This window comes from Poecilia reticulata, chromosome 22 (assembly GCF_904066995.2).
Source record: "Poecilia reticulata chromosome 22, P_reticulata-male-v2, whole genome shotgun sequence".
Lineage (NCBI taxonomy): Eukaryota > Metazoa > Chordata > Actinopteri > Cyprinodontiformes > Poeciliidae > Poecilia > Poecilia reticulata.
This window is the reverse complement of record NC_088851.1, coordinates 26,287,517-26,304,094: the sequence shown is the minus strand read 5'-3', so window position 1 is coordinate 26,304,094 and position 16,578 is coordinate 26,287,517. Positions and strand designations below refer to the sequence as shown.

Below are 16,578 nucleotides of genomic sequence, written 5' to 3'. Positions count from 1 at the left end.
GTACCAGCTGAAAGCCCGTTTCCTGACCTTCAGGTATCCCTTCAGTAGCCTCTGGACAAACTCGTAAGACGCGTACTGCCTCAGTCGGGCCTGGAAGTTCTTCAGCTGGTTCAGCAGAGCATCCAGACTCTGGCGAAGCTGCAGCAACAACAACAACTTTAGTCTCTACAGAACCCAACAGTAAACACCAGGGTTTTATCCGTTTACCTTGCGAGGCTGCACAGAAACCCACGGCTGCTCCTTCATCTGGTCGATCTGCTCCCACACCTTGGACAGCTCAGACCACACCTCCTTCAGGTCATGCAGCTCCTCCAGTGCCACCTTAAAACGAGAGGCAAAAATGGTTAAAACAAGCTCCTGACCAATAGCTTTTAATCAACCAACACTCGAGGCATCACCTGCACTCTCTCCTCGCTGCCGCTGAGCAGGCCGGTGTCGGTGAGCTCCAGCGCCTCTTTGGCCCGAGCGCATTTCTCACGCTCCACCTTCAGGCGGCTGAAGTTGCCTTCATAGATGGTCAGCGACTGAAGAGCTTCTTCAGGTCGCAGATTCCCCTACAAGAAAAACAACGTCAGACGATAAAGTCTCTGAAATACTTTGGTGGTTTTGATGTGGGAGACGCTGGTCTTACTGCGACAGGTTTGGTCTTCTCCCAGTCAGTCAGGAGGTCCGTGGTGCGGTTCTCCACGGCTTTGTCCTCCTGGACTATCTTCATCTGCAGGTTGGCCACCTGCTGCTGGATAGCCGTGTCTTTGCGCTTCATGATGTCGCTGAACGCTCCCCATTCACCTTCGATGTTGTCGATGTAGAGCCAAGATGGAGGGAACTGGAAGCGCTGCTTCTCCAGCAGGCGCTGTCCGTTTCGGAACAGCTGCAGGAATAAAAGTTAGTAAGACACCATCCAGACCCCAGAGCCAGATTCAGTCGGCGAATCTAAAGGCTTACCTCCACGTTCTTCTCAAACTGCTTGATCTTACGTTTCAGGGTCTGGACATACGTGATGAAGTTGACGGCATCCGAGGTGCTTGCCGTGTCCACAGAATGCTGCTCAAGATCTTGACGAGACTTTGAAAGGAAATCAACATTTCTGCTAAGTAATGATGACAATTTAATACTTGTTGAGAGACGCACAAAAAAATTATCCGATGAACCAAATCTGCAAGTTTGTCAGAGTTGCTTACAACAACAACCACTGTTACCAATGTGAGGCGTTTAAAATTAATGCTTTTTTAATATCTCTGCATCTTTATTAGATTTTATTGAAAAAGTTTGCATTCTCACTTTATACATTTGTTTCACATATTTAATGTATTTTTTATTTATAATTAAGAATTTTTAATATTTCTTACTCGTTTATTTAATTCATTTCATTTTTTAAAATAAAAATTAATGCATTTTCTTTAACTGATTTATTTTGTAGTAATAAATCTTTAATATTGTTTTGTGGAAAATGTCTATTTTCATCAAGACAGTTTCATGCTGAATGAACCATTAAATGTCTCTGAACATCCTGACTTTGCAGCATCTTTCTGGAAAACATTTAAGGATCTACGTTCTCTAGATAATACTAAAACACTAATCCCTAGAGCAAAATGCCTTTCAGAAATCATGAAACCTTTCTAAATGCCTGCTCACACAGAGACCGATATCTCTTCTGTTTGTAATTAAATATTCAAAGCCCACTCTGATTTTCAGGTCAAAGCTCACCTTGGAGATCTGGGAATGGAAGTCCTGCATGTTCTGGCCGAGCATCTGACCGAACTTGCTGAGGACTTCTTTATGCCAGGAGTCGTATTTTAAGTTGACCTTAGACTGAACCTGTTGGTGGGGGACAGAAAATAAAATTCAGGAAAAGCCACAACAGGAAGGGAATAAACCCAGAGAAGCTGCCGTCGTCGTTACCTTGCCATAGTCGATGATCACTGGTCCAAAATCTTTTCGAGTCTCTGCGTTGTCGAAGGTTCCACGCGCTTTGCGGATCTGGACCAGGAGGGCCTGCCACTTGGTCAGGTCTTCACCCAGACGGTTGTAGATGTTTTCAGCCTGCATGTCCCACAGGCACTGGTACTGCAGCCACACCTGGGCAGGAAACACACCGGGAGGATAACTCAGTTAATCAGTTAAAATGCATCCAGCTGTTCATTTAAAGCGACTCTTACCTTTACGTACTGCTCCACTTCTCCAACGATGTCCTCTACCGCGTTGTAGGCTTCCTCCAGGGCTGCAGGACCGTCTGGCATCCTGGTGAGGGCGTTACGGTAGAACTTCTCCTCCTCTGACAGCTCGTAGTGGACCCCCACCTGATGCAGGAGGACAGACTGGTTCAGGTAACAGCAGCAGCAGAACCAGCAGATGTTTTAGCAGACGATCCCTGCCTGGTATCTTTGGCTCTGAATCCTGGGCAGGGAAAGGATGATGGTCTTCCAGGCAAACATCTCCTGGTAGAGCTTGTAGCGGCAGTCTTCGATCGGTGGATTCAGATAGATCACCTGGTTGGTGATCCTCAGCTCATGGACAATGTTCTAGAAATTAAAAAAGGTGCGGTGTTCAGGTGCGTTCAGATATTTATATTTTTAAACCAAGAGGAGAGGTGACAGAGTTACCTTTATCTTGGGATCTCCTCCAGGTTTGTGTCCGGCCTGAGGCGCCTCTGTGTCCATGTCCACGTCAGCTTTGTCCTCCACCTGTCCACGGAGCACCTGGGTCCAGGCCTTCAGACCGGCCTGGAGCCGCACGCCAAGGATGCGCTCAATCTGGGAGAAATCAGCGTTTATGAGCACACCAACAGTAAAACAGCAAGCAGAAGAACTTACTGACATTTTACTAAACTACAACCAGAATGTTTAGCAGGTTATGCTGAGATTTTAGCTTTATGTAATGATCGGCGCTTCCCCGAGTCAATGATTCATAAAATCAACTTGTTTTTTATGTTATGTGGTTTTTTGGGGAATATTCCTGCACCTACTTTGCAAATTGTCTCAGATTGGAGGGACATCATCTGTATTCAGCTTGTCTTCCATAAAGGACAGATGTGTGGCGTTAATCAATAGCTGCAGTTTCTGCAGATCTTATGCAACAGTTTATGTAGAACAGCATGTCTAAATAAGTTCAGTCATGTCACAATCTTTACATTTTGGCTGGGATGTTATTTTAGAACCTAATGCTGCTTTACATTTCTCTATAACTTCCTCCCTTTGGTCTTCTTGAAGACATTTGTTCTCCAAGGTTCTCTAACAAACACCTGCAGCTGCACTGAGACTGATCAGATGATTTCTGAAGGTAACTGGTTGCAGTGGTTTTATTTAAAGGCATCGTTGAACTTTGTGTTTGCAGTCTGAAGGGAGACTGAATACCTTTGGAAGCCATCTGGTTCATTCTGACTTGCATACCTCGATGTCCAGCTTGTTGACCCAGATGGGCAGGTTGGAGTAGGAGTGCAGGTTGAGATCATCCACAGCTTTCTGGACCCGGTTCAGGATGTCGGAGAACGTCCTGTGGTCGAACATGCAGGTCTCCAGAGAGCGGACCTCCAGATCGATCTTCTCTTCAATCAGCAGGAGGTCATCAACCTGGAAGCAAGAGCAACACACACAGTTCAGCATAATAAATATAATCATTTTAAAGTCAGGATTTATATCACAGACATGGTGGCATCCTGACCTTCTCCTGGAAGTTGAAGACGGTCTCAGCCAGTCTCTGGACGTATGGATCCAGCTTGTAGGACTCCCAGACCAGCGTGATGCCCTCGGTGACGAGGGCCTGCACCTCCTTCTTCAGGCCGGCCACCAGCAGCGAGATGGACGACCGCTCCTCCACCTTCTCACAGGTGCGCTCGTAGGTGCGCACGCTCTCGATCAAAGAGATGGCGAAGGGGTAGAGCTGGTTGGCCTGGTGGGCCTTGTTGACGATGGCCAGAGGAACCCGGAAGCTGAGCCACTTCAGGTTGCGGACCTCCTTGGATAAGGTGATGATCTCTGGGAGGAAGTTGACTTTAAGCTTCAGCATGTTTCCGGTCCTTCCACGAGCTCGAGTGCTCTCGATGGTGAAGATCCGTCCAGACACGCCCAGGTTACGCTGCTGCACCTGAAACACAAGGGAACCACTTATCAGATCTTTTTTATAGATAAACTGCATAAATTGGTCCTTAAAGGCAGCATCTGCATGTTTTGAGTGTTTGTTTAGTTCTGAATAAGCCTCCCACAGTAAGAAATAAATCAATTCATTCAAATTGATCATTTTTGTTGCTAGTTTGCCGTTTTTGTTCACCAAAGTACTAAACTGATAGTTTTGCTCATTTTTCCTCTCAGACCAATGATGAATATTTTTTGAAGGTTATCTACTTAGAGCTTTCATAATTAATTTTATTTATTTATCATTTCATTTATGTGTATGTTTTTATTTCAATTTGTTTAGTTCTTTGGATATTTAAAATGTCTTCTAGTTCTTTAGAAATTAAGGTTTTCTTGGTCTTTAACAGAATGTACTTTCATTATTGTGCCAATATCATCATTATATTAGTTGAAAATGGCATTAAAACACACTATTTATTGCAGGCATTTCTGGTATAATGTAATGTCAAGTAGAATTTGTTATTGTGGCAGGCCTAGTTCTGCCATATTTTCCCTTTCCTTGTTTCTGACCTCAGCTCCACTTAACTCTCTCCGATCATTCCCACACTTGGCCCTCTGTGTATTTTATCAGTTATGCTTTAAAAAGAAACTAATAGTTTTAAAAAGTCGTTAAAATATTCCCTACCTTGCGAGCCCAGTCATCAAATATCTCCTGGGTGTTGAGCTTGGCCCTGAAGCTGTCTCCGTCCTGCTTCAGCTTCAGCCCCTCCACGTGGTTCTCCCAGCCTTTTCCCAGAACGTCCTCCACCCTCTTCATGTACGCCGTCAGCTGCCGGTCGATCTGCTTGGCCCAGATGATGGAGCCGGACACGGGCGGCAGGTCGCGGACGTGGCTCATCTTGCAGGCCTGGCTCTGGGGGTACTGGACTTTGAACTTGTCGTGCAGCGACTCGATATCGTCCTTCACGCGCTGGATGAGCTGCGTCTGGTACTCCCGGATGGCGCCGCGGATGTGGGGACGCACGAAGAGCGCGTTGAAGCGGGAGAAGATGCGGAACATCTCGTTGGCGTTCTTGGCGGTTCCCAGCTGGTCGCGCAGGCGGGCCGTGATGCGGGTCTCCACGCGGTCGATGCGCTCGTCGTAGCGCTTCATGGCCGCCTCCCAGGCCTCCATCCCTTCCTTGGACACGTCGAGGCCGTCGACCTCTTTGACGTTCTCATACGCCAGGTTGACCTCTTCGATGGCGTTGGCATCAGCTGCATCAAAGAGAACTCCAGCTACTTTCATGTCTTCAGGCTCAACCGTTTCTCCAGGAGCGTGCTGCTGCACAGCGGAAACCTGCAAACAACAAAACGCCACGAGGATTTAAATCAGATTATTAAATCCAATCAGTAACATACTAATAATTGCGGAGTAAACATCTGTTAACCTTAATAACTGAAGGTGAAATCAATATATCATAGTAACAATTGATCGCCGTTCACCTGTGGACGCAGCACCCGGACGATGACGGCCCTCAGCTGCTCATGCTGCCTCCTGAAGCGCCTCATGTGGTCCAGTCGAGACTGGAGCTTCCTGTGGGCGGGGCTCAGGCGCCACACCATCTTCAGGTTCTCCTCCCGCTTCCTTTTCACAATGTCCCTCAGAAGCACCTGCAACTTCTCGTACTCATCCTCCCAGGTCTGGAACACCTCGAAGCAAGCCACCATCACCTGTGCAGGGAAAGCAGAAGGCTCAAAGCCAATTCAACAGGAAAGAGGCTGAATGGAGATGCAACACCACCAACCTTCTCAAACTCCTCGTAAGCAACATGCATGAGCTTTCTGGTTCCCAAAACTTTGAGGAGCTGGGAGCTCAGGTCCCTGGAGATGGCCTCCACCAGACGCAGCGCTCTCTGGATGGGGTACTTGGTGTTCCTGATCTTCTTCAGGTGAGTGAAGATGGCGATGAGAGCCTGGCGGATCTTATCCAGCTCTGAGGCGGAGAGCAGGTCGTTGAGAGGGAAGTCTTTCATCAGAGGATTGTAGTCGTTCACAGTTTCCACTGCCTGCTTCAGACCTGCAGGACAAAAACTGATGTTTAGGGCTGCAGCTGACGATTATTTTAAAAACTCATTATTCTGACAATCTGAGGAAAAAAGGTGGCCACAATGAGTAGATTTTTCATTCATCTGTGCAGGACTTTTTAATAAAAGATTAGAAGTACATTAAAAATGCAAATAAGCAGACAGTTCATTTTTTAAGAGGAAAACATTTTATTGTCTAAAATGCAATAAGAGCATTTTTTTAATTAACGCTAACAAGAATGGATCTACATCTAAATGCTTCCAATGATCAATACAGTGTATGACTTATTTTTGACTATCTGATTAATAAAAAGTACTTGAGGGATTTTTAGATTTTCTCTTACTGAATTTGAACCAAGTGAATCTAAAACTATTCTGCTTGAGGAGTTCTGGGTAGAAGATGCAAAATGTTTGTTTTGAATCAACTACTGCTCTTATTGCATTGTTTTGAGCCTGTATACCCCAGCTAACGATTAAACCATTACTAAATTAGTCAACGATTATTTCAGTAATCAATTAGTCAGATGGTTTCAGTTTTAATAAACCGTAGACAGAAAATGTAACACCAGTGCTGCTGTGGAAGCGGTTTTCCCTCACCAGTGTCTGTATCAAAGCTGACGGTGGCATGGAAGCGTTTGCCATGTTTGAGGATGTCCAGAGTCAGCAGAACCTCGGGGCTCTCCCTCTTCTCCTGGATCCGGTTCAGAGCTCTCTCCAGGTTCAGCCAGAAGCTGATCTCCTGCAGGGCCGTGCCTGAGGCCGGATCCCGGTCCAGCTTCGTCACCTGGCAGGGGGAGTTAAAGAAGAGTCAGACAAAACGTCCTCCAAATAAGTCAGAATTCTTGGAGGCTTTTCTCACTTTCTGGATTTCTCTGATCCAACGGTTCACTCCGGACTGCAGCTGATTCAGGAAGGTGGGATCTTCCACTTTATCTCCAAAGTCGGTGACCTTTGGCTTCTCCCCACGCTCGTAGCACTGCTTGGCAACGTTTACGATGGTGTTGTGGATGAGCAGGCTGATCTCAGGAATCTCAATGTTCTGCTGCAGGTGGAGAAGACCCATCTCCAGCTCTGCAATCTTTTTCTCCACAGAAGGAGCCATCTTATCCCCGTCTCTACAGGCCAACGCAGAGAACATCGTAAGATTACGTTCACTACCCAGCATCTCTTCTCAAGAATAAAGGAAATTATTGTTTCGTCACCTGTCGGCTTTGCCAGACTCCCGGATGTAGGACTTGAAGAAAGGAGCAACAGCATTGCTGATGAAAGAGTGAAGAGTCTCGTAGGGGGAATCCTCGCTCAGGGTCAGAACCCGAACCTGAGTGGATATGGGCTTGTCTGCGTCAATGACACCCGTCCTCTTGATCAGAGCCAAGCTGGAAAAGACGGATGAGATCCATTTGAGTCCAACCGAACCTGAGGTGAACCAAAGCTGTGCAGCATCCAGGAAAATGTAATCACCTGTTAGACTTGATGCCGTAGTGGATGTCGATGCTGATGTTGTAGCTGATGCACTCTTTCTCCTCTTCACCTTCGTCTCCAACATCCTCTGTGTGAAGAACACAAAAACAAATCCAACAAACTGGATGAGGGGAGACTGGTGTTGATATGGACTTTATATTTACTGCAATAACAAAAGAGATGTTTTAAAAAGTTTAAAAATTAGGGCTGGGACTTTAATAAGTTCAATTCAATTAATTAATTGCACAGATTTTGTTCAGTAAAATTTTAACACAATTAAGGACTTTTTTTATACAGTTTCAGATGTAATCTATAACCTGAGTTCAAATGGTATGAATACTTAATCATCAATGCTGTCCTACTTACTTTTAAATGGGGCAACCAGGAAAATGGCTGTCCCATTTATAAGCACCATAATATGAAATAAGTCAAAAGATAACATAAATCTATGCTCCATCATGGCTGGACAGGAGGTTCACAGCGTGGCAGGTCATAGCTGTAATAAAAACAGCAGCATGCAGCTGAGAAGATGATCGTCTCGCCTGCAGCTGACTGAAAATAATGTTTCCATTGACAAAACAAGTTCACATGACAGAAGCCCAAAGATACAACATTCAATTGGAACAAATGATTTATTCATTAAGTTGTATAATCTTAGATCTTGGGTTCATGTTTAAGAAAGAAAGAAAGTTTAACTCAAAGTGATCGACCTGAAACATGCAGGAGCATCTCAATAACTTTGGATATCATTGAAAAGTTATTTTGAAACTAGATCCACTAGAGTCTGTTTAACCACATTTCTTTCTTCCACTGAACTTTCCATTAATATCTTTGAATACAGAATTCTGAAGAGCCAGATTGTTTAGAAATCAGCATTTCTGACTGGAAAACTGTCGGGTCAGCAGTCTAATGATTTTGTGGACTATAATATGCTCATAACCTAACAAATCAGAATTAAAATTATTCTTTTTATTGGTTTTAAATGTCATTTTAATTTTCTGAGAATTTGAACTTGGATTTAATTACAGGAATAAGCAAAAATGATCAAATGTGAGAAACACAAAACACTTGATACATCTCACTGTGTCCAAAATCTATAGAAATAAGTTAAATTCTTGAATTGAACCAATGGATTCAGAAACTTTCTGATGACACTCCAATTTATTCAAATGGAGGCTCAACACTGTCGATATCAGGTCATAGACATCATAATCAGATGAAACTTCGAGAACAACTCCGCTTTATCCACCACGACCCGTTTACACAGGTGGAGAAGGAAAACTTCGGTTTTCACTCGGTCAGAAAGAGCAGCCGGCTCTGATGGAGGCTGAATAACTGAACATTCAAGAGGTCGAGTAAAGCCCCAATTAATTAAACAGCTCATCTACTAACGTTTCTTTGTAAGAATATTCGGTTAAAAGTACCTTTGAGTGCACTTCTCTCCACCAGGACCGTGTGAATCTGGGGGTCGGATAGAAATTTTTTCATCTGCTCCACGGAGCTCTTCTCCTCCAGGGCGGTTTCCAGAGAGGCCGGGGCCTCGCCGCCATCTTCCAGCAGCAACGGCACCAGCTTCCGAATGTGTTTCTGCAGCACCGAGGTGTCCGCCACCGTTTGAACGGCCGACACCTCCATGGTGCCGCTGCCCTCCTCTGTCCCCCCGCCGTCGGACATTCCGTGGAGAGGTGGACGGTGACCAGAAGGTGTGTGAAGGTGAACAAAGAACCAAGGCTAACGTCTCTGTGCAACCGGCTGCGATAGAGGTTGACAACCCGCTGTCAAATCACCGCAGTTAGGACTGGCTTCATTTACAGGCGCAAAGGATGCTGGTACTTGTCGTTCTGCTGGCGGGAGAATCACCGCGGTGTGTGGTTAGAATACTACACTACCCATAATACTGTTCCAACCTTTTTATCTCTCCAAATGTCCGCTAGAGGGAGGAAGGGAGTAGTCTCCAATGATGCAGCATTTTCTTTGATAACGTGAAATCAATGTTTTTCTGTCCATATTTCTAGTGGCATTATTTCCTTTTTCGGATATTTAATCAATTCCAGACATTAGCACACAGTTTTCTAATCTGATTACATTTTTTAAAAATGCGATTTGTTTTTTTCTTTCACATTTTTCATCAATAAAACCACTAATGAGTAAAAACTACAAAGATCAGTAGCCTAGATAGGCAACCTTAACAGTTATTTTAAAGTTACAAGAGTGTTACATGACTATTTAAAAAGGAACAACTTTTTTAAATATAAATATCTACAAAGGAAATATTTAAGAAAGACATTAAACTAAACATTAAAGAGGATGGCTACATTTTCTTTCTTCAATAGGATGTTGACATTCTATTTTTTTTTAATGACATGCCTTTAAATTTAATAAAATAAATTTTAACTATTATTCAGAGCTATTAATGGTTCTTTTAGTATCATCTTGTCAATAATCAGGGCAATTATTCCATGAATAAACCTGAAAAAATACCAAAACCTGCATTTGTTTTGGTATAAAATAAGAACCATTGTGAAATATCCAAAGAGCCACCGTAGAGCCGCAGGTTGCAGACCTTCCTTCTAGAGAAAACAGCAAAAATCAACAAAATAGCTGCAGATTCTCCAACATTTAGATCCACATTATCTTGCAAAAATATGTCACTCCATTAATTTTTTACACATTTTGCGTGTGAAGCAATCTCAGTCTAAATGCAGCTGTTCTGTGAAGCTTTGTTGGAGAAGATTAAAGAACAAACTGGATCATGAAGTCAACATCAGACAAGTCAGACAGGAAGTTACTGGGAAGTTTAAATCAGGGTTTTATCAGAGAACTTTTCTAATAAAATACAATTAATTTCATGGTTGCAATGTGAAAAAATTAGAAAGTTAAAGGTGTAAGTACGGTAAATACTAAAACTCTGTCAAATGTAGGTTAAACTTTGAAATTAAATCAATGTCACAACCAAAGTTCCTTAAAAAGTAAAAATAATTTAGTTAATCAAATATCTATTCTTTTTAATAAACAGAATCCTTGAAGTTGAGCATAGGGGCATAAATAAGACACAGAGGAACAAACTAAGATTTTGTTGTTTTATTCAATAAATATCAAAATGATGAGAATCATTTCAAGGAACACTAAAAGTTACAAAAGCTTTGAAGCCACCCAACAAAAAACATTAAGAGAAAAAAAAAGCTTGTAAGCCATTTCCCTGAGTCAGAAATAAATACAAGTTTTACAACATTTTTATGAAGCTTCTTTCTCAAATGTAACTGCCTGATTAGTTTAAAATGGCTTTTCATGAAAAATATGGCTTTAAGATTATTGACCTATCAGTATGAAGCAGCTTTAACCCTGCAGATAAAAGCAATTTAAGAAATACATATAGAAATTTTAAGAAAAATAGAGCACTAGCAATACATTTACACTCCAAATCCTAATTTCAACAGTTCAGAGGTCACTATAATCCTTTGTTCGAAGCCAGAGCCGTTTCCAGCTGAGGTTCATCAACTACATGAAAATGTTTCCTTTGGTACTTTTTCAGTTGTCTTCGGGAAACTTGAATCTAGCATACACAATGAGCATAACGACAGACATGACGACACACATGGAGCCAACCACCATGTAGGCGAGGCCCAGGAAGTCATTCTTTCCTCCCATCCAAGACACGTTGCTGAGCACCACCTTCTTCTTGCCGTTGAATGAATGAACGGGGTAGTCTGAGGGACATATGTTAAGGATATGCACCAAGTTTAGACTTCACAGCTCGTCTTCAGGGATCTTAATGAGAAAACTAGAAAAGTATAGACAAAGCTCTCTGGCAGTAACACTACATTTATGAAGGCCATTTAAGGACCTTTCATTGTTTTATTGGAGGAGTTTTCATCACTTCAGAAATAAACACATTTATGAGTTTCACTTATGAACTGAGTTAATGAAATAAAATAATCCCCCAATGATGCTTATTGTAACCGTCTGAGTTGCACCTCAAATGTTTCAGTATTTTGACCTCTCAACCTGTTACATGAAACTTACTTTTTAGAGTCAATGGCAAAATGTGAGAAAACAAACAGGAGACAAAGCAATGAGTTTGAGTGATGTTGCTTCAGAAGAACTTTTTGACAGGTAATGGAGTGAAACCCTCAGCAGTACTGATGAAGTGTAGAAAAAAAACTATACTTTCACCTACTTCACCTTACACAACCACTGGCTCACCAATGCAAAATATTCTTGTTACAGTTTTATTTTTTGATGGAAGCAAATAAATAAATTATGTGAATAACAGACAAACCATGCTTACCACAGATTGCTTTTAAAATACTGGGTAAGGTGCCAGTTGGTTAGGTCTCTAAGCCAGTGGTTCTTAACCTGGGTTCGATCGAACCCCAGGGGTTCAGTGAGTCGGTCTCAGGGGTTCGGTGCCGCGGAGGTAATGACACACTGTGTAAAGTCGTGATGACGCCCCGCTTTGCCATCACTTGCTGCAGAGGATCACGTTACATTGCTTAGCCAATCAGAGGATCACGTTACATTGCTTAGCCAATCAGAGGATCACGTTACATTGCTTAGCCAATCAGAGGATCACGTTGCATTGCTTAGCCAATCAGAGCTGCGGAGGAGCCCTGATTGAAGGAGCTCCTCTCTCAGCATGGATTTGAGCTTTGCTGAAGTCTTTATTTACTTCAGCAAAGCTCACAGTTTTTACCAAATTCTGTAGCTTTCGGTGAACTTCTAAATCTGCTCCTTAGTCCCATCTTTTCGGGGTTGGTACTGCCTCTAGTGGCGTGGGGGTGGTAACACAACTAATATAATTACATTACTAAACCAGAATACCGCAAAGTCTTTATTATTTATTATTAATTTTCCATTCTCTTAAGAATGTAGAGCTAATTAAATGATCTAAACACCTAAAGACCTTAAAGTGGTTCCAGTTTCTCTCGATGGCCAACCTGTTGAAACTGTGGCACATTTTAAATACCGTGGGTCGTTCCTGGACAGTCAGCTCAACTTTGCTGAAAACACTGACTATATTTTGAAGAACTGATCTCAGAGACTCTTCCTTTTAATAAGACTTGGTGATCTTGGGGTGACCCAACTAGACTCTAGTTGGGCCTATGTCTTAAATTTTGGGGAGGGGTTATTTTATTTATCACTACAGAAGGATTCAGTGAATGCGCATATGAAACTGGTGGGTTCGGTACCTCAGAAAAGGTTAAGAACCACTGCTCTAAGCAAACCCTCAGATAATATTCCTCTTCTTTACGGGGCAAATCTTAAACTTAATCTTTATTTTAAGAACCAATCTGGAGCCGAACATTTAACTATCACTTCTTGGATCTTGTGTGTCAGTAAACCTCTGTGCGTTCATCCCAGAGCTCACTGGTCTGGATGCGACATTTCCGCTCTGCAGCAACTTCCAGCTGCCTTGTGCTTTCTGTCCTTCCTTCACTTTTGTTTCCACATATTTATTGAATTTGAGATGAGTATGACTAACATGAACTCCAAGCTCAAATAAAAACAAGAAACTTAAATATATACATTTCCCTTTAAAATGCATGGTGCTGTGAATTTAAAGCCACTCAGTTACTCAGAGACGTGCATATCAGCACTGCATGACTTACAGAGTTTAAGAAAAATAGACAAAATGTATCAATAAATGTCGCTTTCATCAAGATGACTTGCAGCTGAAGTGGCTCAGCAGTAAGCAGGTCCTTTGCATGGCAGTAGTTATTTGCCTAGCGTGTTTACCTGACTCAAAAATATTTGCCTGATCCTCCTTCACCTCAGTAAACTCCTGAGTCATTTTAAGATAAAATTCATCTAACCAGTTTAGCAAGTTGGTATCATGAAGTTTATGCTTAACCCTAAACATTAACAGCAGGATAAAAAGATAAAACCAATAATGCATATTAAAGGATACTGTAGGCAATTGTCAGAGTGTAGTTTCCAGCTGGTAGACCCTTTTCATAGTCAACATGTGAGATTCGTCGATACAGTTTCCTGAAATCTGGAAGAGCAGCCCTTCTCATCCAGACCAGAAAGTCTTGGTTGATGAAGCCGTTGTTGTACACATCTGTGGTGTCCAGCTCATAAGCGGGTTTAGGCCAGTTTGTGGGCTTCTTGGTTCCTGAGAAAAAAACGGCGTTTAATGCTAGCTCCAAAGAGAAACACAGTTCATTTTGATTAGTGGTACCGTTGAAGGCGTTGATCAGGGGCATCACGCTGGGATTTCTGTATTTGACGTTGTAGTCAGTCCACCAAGCAATCCCTTTTCCATCCAGAGGCACAATCTTTTGAACCCCGTTGACCGCATGACTGAGCGAAAAGGTGTCTTTTGAAAAAGGCAGAAAGGATTGAGGCAGTCAGAAAACGAGACAGTATTTACCGTAGGGAACAACTGCTACATCATACGTACCATTAAACATGCTGTTTGCCAGCGCTCCACAAGGAACGATTGGCACGTTTTTGCTATCACGGGTATACGGGTCACAGTAAGTGGAAGGACTCTTTCAGGAGACACAAATAAATAACTGATCAGTTTGATGTCTGAAATCTGTTATCGCTTGGTTTAGGTTAGGCACATTTTTACAAGATTTACTGAAGCTATTGGTTATAAACTCAAATATGGCCTTTAAGGGAGAGAGTCAAGAACACAAACATCATTCTAATGCTGTACTTCCTCTGAGTAGAATGGTTCGGGTCGGTACATTATGGTGGTATGGTCAGGACGGAGCTACTGGCCTCACACAGCACAATTACCGCTCAGTGGAAACAAGGCGCAAGAAAGACATACAACATCCTGTTTACAATTTCCCACAAGCCATGTAGGAGAGAGATCAAACACTGAGCATCTGAATGGTGAAACATGGCAAAGGCAGAGGTCATGCTCTGCTTCTTCCGGACGAACTATACATGGCTGCTTCCAGCAGGACAACCGACCTAAGCATACTGCCAGAGCTGCAATGAAAATGTGATGTTTTGAAAAGGTATTCCATTTAGCCTTTTGTGAATTCTTCTTTAAAAAGGTGTATCATCTTACTGTAAAGTAATCTAGGTCTCCATACAGCTGATTATCGTCTTTGGATGTCCCATACTTTCTTTGGTTCTGGAAGTAGTTGCTCAAGCCATAATAAATGTAAACAGGCCCCTGTGTGGCAAAGGAACATGCAAAAACAAAACAAACAGTCTCAGATGACAAGAGTAGAAAGCTTAAAATATCAGATTGTAAAGCACGGTGTGTGTCGAACCTTGAACAGATCAGGGATGGAGAACGTCATGTTGCACGTACATTTCTCTGTATTTGTTTTGCACTTAAAGCAGGGATGTTCAGAGTCATCACCAGTGTAGTCTAACTGTTAAAGAGGGGAAAAGGTACTAAACAAATTGTTTTTATGGTTACAACACAAATTCTTACAGAAAGTCAAGTGAGTCGCCATTTTAGCACTGAAAACTAAAGACTCTCTCTTGTTTGTTTCTTCTGACATTTGACTCTTCGTTCTCAGTCTGGTAAAAGCAACCGTTGCATTAAACATTCCTGTCTTACCTCCTGCAACTGGATGTCCCGTGAAGCGATGAAGAGAGTAACTCCAACACCAATGAAAGCGGCTCCAATGAGGAAAAACATTGGAATAACAATGCTTGCAGAGAGAATGGGCTGCCATGCAGGAAGCCGCTGCTGGGTGAAGGCAGTGTTGTCAGGCCGGTTGGACGACTCTTCCTGCTCCTCCTTCACCATTGCCTTGATTCTGTTGGATTGTTTTATATCTCAAAAAATATGTTTCTGACTTATATTTCAAGTTGTACTTTTATTTAAAGTAGTTATAGAATATCTCTGGCAGTGGAAAAAACATCAGAAACACCAAGTTTATGTAATTTACATGGATAAACTATTGAGCACTCGACTTCCTGTTTACACTAATTTTACTATTTGCGTTCTGTTTAATTTTAATCAATTACTGACCCATTTAACACACTAAAATCCTACATATTTGACTGTTACACACCAGTAATTCAGCGCTGAGCAACACATAGGTCATTTATGAGCACTAAATATGCCACTTAATACATTTCTCTGTCCCAAAAATTCACTTTTTAAAATAAAATGTACCCTTGAGTCGGAATATATATCAATTAACTAGGGATTCTTACCAGCAGTCGGCTAAAAAAATGAAGAAACGAAGAAGTCAAAAGACACTGGGTCCTTTTCCTGGGTTGAAGGAACGATGTATCGGCTCACCTTTACCTGTCCTCCTACTCCCTTCTTCTTCCTGCCCCGCCTTTCTTTCACATAGACATTAAAGGCATAGACACCAAGCAATAATGGGTCCGCCATATTGTGAGTGGCTTCTTCTTGAAAACCAGTAGGATTGTGTGAAAAAAGTGTATTTTCCGAATAAATGAATAGAACAGAAATATTCTTTATTGTATCACAATGGGGAGATCCACGTGTACCAGCAGCAAGTTAAAGGTAAGTGGAAGCATATAGATTCAAACTAAGGTAAAATAATAAAATAAAATAACTTTTAAAACAAAAAATAAGAGATGACACAATACTGAAAATTGAATAACGTGCAGTTATTAAAAATAACATCCTAAGATTAAAAAAAATTGCATCTGAATAGGATGATTTACATAAATGTATTAGATGTGGATATTTATGCATAGAAAGCAGCAACAGACTATTTAAAATAAATGAACAAAAAGCTGTGCAAGCAACAACAGGGCTGTAAACACTTGTTGAGTTTGGTGGGATCAGTGATAGAGCCTATAGCTGCTTTGATGCACTTTTTTTGGGGAAAAAGAGGAATATTGTACTTTTTATTTTTACTAGTAGGCTACTAACTTTATTATAAAGTAATGCTACTTTTTCTTGAGTAAAGTATCTGGGTCATCTAACCAATGTGACAAAATTATTTTAACAAAAGTTACACCAGACAAAGACACACACCTACAGTTTATGTTAAAGTAAGATCTCTTGCTTTCACACAAGCTTT

The 16,578-nt window shown here is 42.0% G+C and overlaps 2 protein-coding genes across 4 annotated transcripts in view; both read right to left on the bottom strand.

Moving 5' to 3' along the window:
• Positions 1-9,391, bottom strand: part of dync1h1 (dynein, cytoplasmic 1, heavy chain 1) — a 36,215-nt gene extending 26,824 nt beyond the window's left edge. For both annotated transcript variants that reach the window (XM_008401897.3, XM_008401898.3), the window contains exons 1-20: positions 9,022-9,391; positions 7,598-7,685; positions 7,339-7,512; positions 6,996-7,251; positions 6,734-6,920; positions 5,858-6,129; positions 5,556-5,783; positions 4,756-5,409; positions 3,661-4,083; positions 3,390-3,569; positions 2,604-2,753; positions 2,376-2,522; positions 2,160-2,300; positions 1,903-2,079; positions 1,708-1,818; positions 946-1,065; positions 632-871; positions 399-554; positions 208-321; positions 28-138 (exon numbers count right to left, since the gene is read on the bottom strand). In XM_008401897.3, the coding sequence (XP_008400119.1) occupies positions 28-138; positions 208-321; positions 399-554; positions 632-871; positions 946-1,065; positions 1,708-1,818; positions 1,903-2,079; positions 2,160-2,300; positions 2,376-2,522; positions 2,604-2,753; positions 3,390-3,569; positions 3,661-4,083; positions 4,756-5,409; positions 5,556-5,783; positions 5,858-6,129; positions 6,734-6,920; positions 6,996-7,251; positions 7,339-7,512; positions 7,598-7,685; positions 9,022-9,271 (4,179 nt within the window). In that variant the 5' untranslated portion in view covers positions 9,272-9,391. The remainder of the gene's footprint in view (positions 1-27; positions 139-207; positions 322-398; positions 555-631; positions 872-945; positions 1,066-1,707; positions 1,819-1,902; positions 2,080-2,159; positions 2,301-2,375; positions 2,523-2,603; positions 2,754-3,389; positions 3,570-3,660; positions 4,084-4,755; positions 5,410-5,555; positions 5,784-5,857; positions 6,130-6,733; positions 6,921-6,995; positions 7,252-7,338; positions 7,513-7,597; positions 7,686-9,021) is intronic.
• Positions 9,392-10,663: 1,272 nt separating this feature from the next.
• tmem30b (transmembrane protein 30B) lies at positions 10,664-15,866 on the bottom strand. 2 transcript variants are annotated; one of them, XM_008401896.3, is made up of 8 exons: positions 15,734-15,866; positions 15,129-15,330; positions 14,833-14,937; positions 14,625-14,732; positions 14,001-14,091; positions 13,779-13,916; positions 13,506-13,712; positions 10,664-11,304 (listed from the first exon to the last, which is right to left on the bottom strand). In XM_008401896.3, the coding sequence occupies exons 2-8, from the start codon at positions 15,318-15,320 to the stop codon at positions 11,126-11,128; spliced, it is 1,020 nt and encodes a 339-aa protein (XP_008400118.2). In that variant the 5' UTR covers positions 15,321-15,330; positions 15,734-15,866; the 3' UTR covers positions 10,664-11,125. The 2 variants fall into 2 exon arrangements, with proteins under 2 accessions (XP_008400118.2, XP_081459317.1); XM_081603191.1 differs by having other exon boundaries at positions 13,506-13,916.
• Between the last annotated feature and the right edge of the window lie 712 nt (positions 15,867-16,578).